Genomic DNA, 6,000 nt, shown 5'->3' on the forward strand with positions numbered 1-6,000 from the left:
ACTGTTTGATGCCCTTGTCTCAATTGACTTTCCATTCGCATTTAAGATGATATTACCACCAAATAATACTCTACACACTGTAGAATTTTACTTGAAAAGGTTGTGCTGAAATACATTCATGAGATGTTTCAGCAGGCACAGACTCTATACTATGATAGGTAATATTAGTGGGCAGTGTCTGCAATGAATCTTGATGATGCATGATGAATGGACGCAGATAATTCAGAAAAGCACGTCCTTAAGAGGTACTGATCCAAACTCAACATCCGAAGTAAACAAAACATATTTAAGCTGAAGGGCATCAGAGTGGTCAACACTTAACCAATTAGGGCAATTTTATAAACACAATACAGGAACTAGAGATTACTGACAAAGTCTGACCCAAGGTCGTAAGCGAGTTTGACCCTGGAGTCACTAGCTTGAGGTGGATTTTGCATTATTGCACATACAGTACTTTAGATTAGAGTTTCAGAAGTTAAGCTTGTTCTACGTGATTTGTTTTACTGGTGAGCCAGAACAACACATCGGGTGTTCCTGTCCGTCTTTTTGAAGGAGTCAAAGTTACAGAGGTTGTTGTGAGTTTGTGAGACCACAGGAGGCTGCAAAGAAAATTCATTAACATTTGAACTCATATCCTTTACAGGAGGTTCCCTGCTGTTTGACACACAAAAAAAGTGATTGGCAACAGGGTATATGCTTATATGTAGTTGTTAAACTTAAATTGAACTTAAAGAATAAACACACAGTCTTGTTTTGTTGTATTACTTTACTTAAAAGTTACATCATGTTTATGACGATCAATAGCATACACCACAAGTGCCCAAACATTTAACGGCAGTTCATTAAACATAACAAAAATAAGCTTTGAATATCACTTTCATAAAACATATCTTTCATAAGCCATCATAAACCATAAGTACATTATAACAATCTTTGAAGAGCTGTATGTACATACCCCACCAGGTAACGTAATTAGAAAAATGATAAACCTTCTTTGCATGGCAAACTCAGAAAATATCAAAGGTGTACTCAGCAATCTTTCTTAAAATAGCACAAAGTGATCTGTCTTATTTTAGAACCAGGAATAACTTATGAGCCAGTTTCCCATTAAAATTAATGAGGTTTAAGTTTGAAGAGGTTGAATATCTTAACAAACAATTGTGGTATCTTGACAACACTGTTGAATGTGTTTGAGTGGGACTAATGAATGGGTGATGATATAAGGTCATGCATGTCTACACAATGTCAGTACACAAGTGTGCAGGCAGAGAAAATGCATAACACTTTAAATGTATTTCACCAATTTCAATTTGACGTGATTCATTAACACCATATTAATGGACCATATTCAAACATGTTAAAACATATCCATGCTTAAGCCTCGGGGGTGTGGGTGAGCTATACCCTTCCTGTGGGATGACCAGAGGAAGAGATGAACCTCACATGTAAAGCAGCAGGATAGAAGAACATTTAGAGAACTGTTTCATTATTATTCTGAGACCTTTTTGTACAAGTTACATGAAATATGGTTCACATTGTGTCTGACTGGACTCCAGGTCTACACTGGGTCTTCTAAAAGGTGATTATTTACAGTGGGTACACATACATTCATTGCTTCTTGTTTTGTCTCAGGCACTGATGTATAGTTGTGTTGTGGCGCATAGGTTTTATTACAGCAACCTTCCCAACACAGTGATATATTTGACTGTAAACCTTAGCGGATAGAAAGAAAAATGGCAGTAATGGTTTGCGGCAGCAATGGTGGCCTGTGCTAATATTTCTCAATGTCTGTCCTTGGCAAGGTTTTTCTCTGTAAAAAGTTATTAATATATGAACCTATTTTGAACATAAATCGACTTTATGTTATCTACCACTAAATCATGCATGAATATTTTGAATGGAAAATAGGTAATTTATGTTGTAGGTAGTTGAGGTACTGGATAGAGACAAGGTAGTAAATAATACACTCTAAATACTATCAGTGAACTACTGCTTCACCCCCTATGAGTTTACCCATTGAAATGGATTGGCACATTGGATTTTTCTTTTAAAGGATGAATAGACAAACTGGCTTGGCCAAACCAATTTGCCACTGTGTATTTGTCTGGAACCTCTCAGTTCATGTTCGATTTCCAAGGGGTGTTATTAACGGACGCAGACCAAAATGCCTCTGGACGCAATTGGTTAGAATTGGATAGATACCACAACCACTTACAGCAACAAAAAAGGTTGCTCACAAAAATGTCATGAATAGGAACAAACAATCATGTTGCAAGGATAATATGTGCATAATGTGAATTTTAGACAGTATTACAGTGCTACGTGTTCCCTACCAGAGGAGCTCTACAGTGAAAATGACAGAATAAAACATTTAAAATATAGATTCATATTCATGTAACTGTCTTCAGCTTTAACTCAAGGTCATTATTTTTACGGACCCTTAAAAACGAGTCCACAGAAGATAAAAGGCAATACAGTGGATCTCTGGGATAATCCTTTAAATACCATTGTGTAACAAAAGTTTGACCAGCACACATTTAGTAATATACATAATAACACAACGATAGCATGCCTCTGCAAAGCCATTTTCTAGAATCCTTTACAATACTAAGACCTTTGCACCATAATTCTGTTATCAACTTCCTCTTGGTCGAGCTCTAAAACCGCGAATAGAAGCCTGTGACACACACGTCTTAGGGCTGTGCGTTCTCCCTGCTAGTTATCACTGAACAGCACAACTGGAGATCAATCTTTCTTCGAGCCTTGACGGAAACACAAGCTTCAGCGGGTGACCGACACCACATGTCAGAGAAATCGTATCGATCGCGTCTTAAGTGTTGATGCTGATGGATCCTTTGCTGAGGAGGGACCCTTTGGTCACCTCGGTGCTGACAACGGATAGGGGGAAGGTCTCGTACCGCTCGGTCATCCTCCAACAACGGCAGTGATACAGGGTGGACTTGAGCTCCTTCTGGAAATTGCTGTTGAGGAACCCGTAGATGACGGGGTTGACGCAGGTGGAAGCCATGGCCGTGAGGTGGCAGGCGGAGAACAAGACGTTGTGCCCGCAGACCGGGATGGCATCGTGCTTCCAATCGAACACGGTGTTGAAGACCATGAGCGGTAGCCAGCACAGCGTGAACACGAACACGATGGAGCCCAGTACGGCGTTGATCCTCTTGGAACCCTTGATCTTCCTCTGACTGGGGTCCCTGGCCCGCTCCACCATGTCTCTCCTCCTCCTCAGACGCAGGAAGATGCGCAGGTAGCAAACCATGATGAGGAGGACAGGAAGGCAGTACTGAAAGAGCAGGAGAGATGTGGTGTAGGCCAGTCTATTGTGCTGGGAGGGCCAATCCTCCATACAAATGTGGTAGTCAGTGAAGGGGTTAAAAGGAATGCTCAGGTTATTGAAAGGCGTATGAAGGATTGTGTAAGAGAGGAAAGGGACAGAGATGAGGCTGGCCAAGATCCAGGTGATGGCCACAGCCAGGTAGGAGTGTCCCACCACAGGCTTCCATCCAGTGGGGTGAATGATGAGTTGGTGGCGCTCCAAGGCTATCAGGACCAGAGAGGAAATGGACACGGTGATGGATAAACACTGGACGAAGTTGGTGATTTTACAGAGAGCCTCCCCCAGGATCCAGCGATCCATCAAGGTGTAGACGATCGTGGTGGGCAGACACACTATGCACATCAGGATATCGGAGCAGGAGAGGTTGGCGATGAAAATGTTGGTGACGTTTCGCATCTCCTTCTGCCGCGTGATGACAAACACCAGGCTTGCGTTGCCGATGACGCCCACTGCCATCATGGTGCTGTAGGTGATGATGAGGAAGGTGGTTCCGCCTACTGAGGCGGAACATTTGTCTTCCCATGGCGCCTCCTTCATCAAGGACAGGTTGTGATTGGTTAACTCCATGCTAGAGAAGCATCAACTGTGATGTCATAGGCTGGAATATAAATGAGTCGCCTGTGGTTTCAGCTCTCCAGGGAACTACTTTCTCAGTCTCTGTTGTGTATTTTATTTTTTCATCATACGCTTATTGGAACCACATGGATTCTAGCCTTTGTTTACTTTCTGAAAGAGAAAACAGAACAAAAGTCAATTTTTAGATGGGGGAGAATTATGAACAACACTGTAAATCTGTTCCCATTGGATTTGACAGTAAAAACACTTCACATTCCAAGGTTGTAAAAATGCTTAATGATATCATAAGCTGTCTTAGAACAAGTATGTGCCATCAAACTGTTATACAGTTACCCGTCTGAAATCAAACCTGGAAAAAATATTTTAGACTGGACTTTAGACTGGACTGTAGGTCAAGATACAGTATAAGAATAAAAGAAGTCCTATGGTGGCCAATGCCAATGGCAGCCAAACCACCATGCCAGTGACTGTAATCATGGCAAGGGGCCCCATCAGTCAAAAGTCCTAACATTCATTACAGTATGCTAAAGATTTCCCTCACTCTCTTCTTCCCCCTTTCTCGGGGGATGCGTACATGATATATCTTATTTACTACCACCACCAACACCATGGCCGCTCCAAGCTAATTCCCCCCTTCATTCCCCCACGCGTCGACCGTGTTGAACTCTGCAGACTCTGTTTTAAAAACACGGTGTAACTTGCGTTTATAACGCAAATCAAACCCTGGTCCTCATGGATCCCTTAGGGTTAGTGCGGTCCCAGAGGAGGGCAGAGCTCCGGGGGAAACACTACATCGTTACAGCGACTGGCTGACCAGATTCTACATGCAGGATGAGAGGGAGGAAGGCAGGAGTTCAGATGGAGAACTGATTAACCCGGTTGTAGAAATCAAGGCTCTGCAATTGCTTTTGAGAACAATTGGTTTAATGAACAAGCAATTCAGGAAAGGCCCCTAAAGTCATTCTAGGCCTGCAAGCAAACCGTATTCTAACAATGTCAGTCAGAGTATCTACAATTATATTCAACATGTGTAAGTATTGTTACAAGGAACATATTTACAACAGAAAAACTTACACCTTTAAGGATTATCTGTCTACCAGATGGTGGCTTTATGTGTTCTGTGTAGTGCAAGCTGTAATATAACAGATTTATTCTTTTCCAATTAGGATTTATTGATTGCAACAACAAAAAAACATTCTGTCTATTGCTTTTTTAATTATGACTTATCCTTCTCTGGATAGCGTTGTTTTGCGTCCATGCCTTGAAGGGATCACAAGTTTAATTCAAACGCTGCTACTTACCCTGAAGTGAACGATGGTTTTGCAGCCACATTATTATTATGCTGCCACTGCTAGTTATTTATTCATGGACCAGTTCTGAGTTGTTGCTCAGAGCTATGATCAAATTATGAAGCCTAAATTGATGTTTTCTACATTCTCAGTGATATGTTTTTATATTACACCCCGTAGAAACCCCAAGGGTGAAAATTTATGAGCACGCTCAAACACACCCTAAATGACGCGTTCTTAATGAGAAGGTCCATCAAGAGGTTTATACAAGTGGAAATGGGTATAGTTAGTATTAAATATTTGAATATAATTTTTAACATTAGACTCACACTTTTGAATGCAATCCACCATTCATTGTCTTACTGGCACAACTTAATGAAAGATAAGCTAACTGAAGATGAGTTCAGATTTTGAGGGGAACAATTTAGAAACAACGAGCTGCTACGTGACTGAGAAGATTTGTCATAAAACATGACACGCATGGCGATCCAGATTACACACAAAAAGAGAAGAAAACATAATTCACACAATATAAAGACTAATTAAACGAGAATCACCTATAGCCATTGAAGTCTACATTATAACAATTACAGCCACAATCGTAAAAGTAAAAGTGCATAAAATACTCATTCATACCCTCGTTCGACGAGTCTCTTCACTGCTTCTCTCCGGAATGCGCTTTCATTGCCTCCATCCGAGGTTGTCTTCTCTAACCAAATGAAGCAGACGCTCGAGAAGGAATGCTTTTGACTCGCTGAGGCACCTCGCGCTCCCGCTTCC

At 41.3% G+C, this 6,000-nt stretch overlaps 1 protein-coding gene across 1 annotated transcript; it reads right to left on the reverse strand.

Annotated features, from left to right (window-relative positions):
- Positions 1-782: 782 nt before the first annotated feature.
- Positions 783-6,000, reverse strand: npy8br (neuropeptide Y receptor Y8b). The gene is made up of 2 exons (XM_084695199.1): positions 5,857-6,000; positions 783-4,081 (listed from the first exon to the last, which is right to left on the reverse strand). Exon 2 carries the CDS (start codon positions 3,920-3,922, stop codon positions 2,831-2,833), a length of 1,092 nt encoding a protein of 363 aa, XP_084551325.1. The 5' UTR covers positions 3,923-4,081; positions 5,857-6,000; the 3' UTR covers positions 783-2,830.

Source organism: Hypomesus nipponensis, chromosome 28 (genome assembly GCF_054491055.1).
Source record: "Hypomesus nipponensis isolate SF chromosome 28, ASM5449105v1, whole genome shotgun sequence".
NCBI classification, from domain to species: Eukaryota; Metazoa; Chordata; class Actinopteri; order Osmeriformes; family Osmeridae; genus Hypomesus; species Hypomesus nipponensis.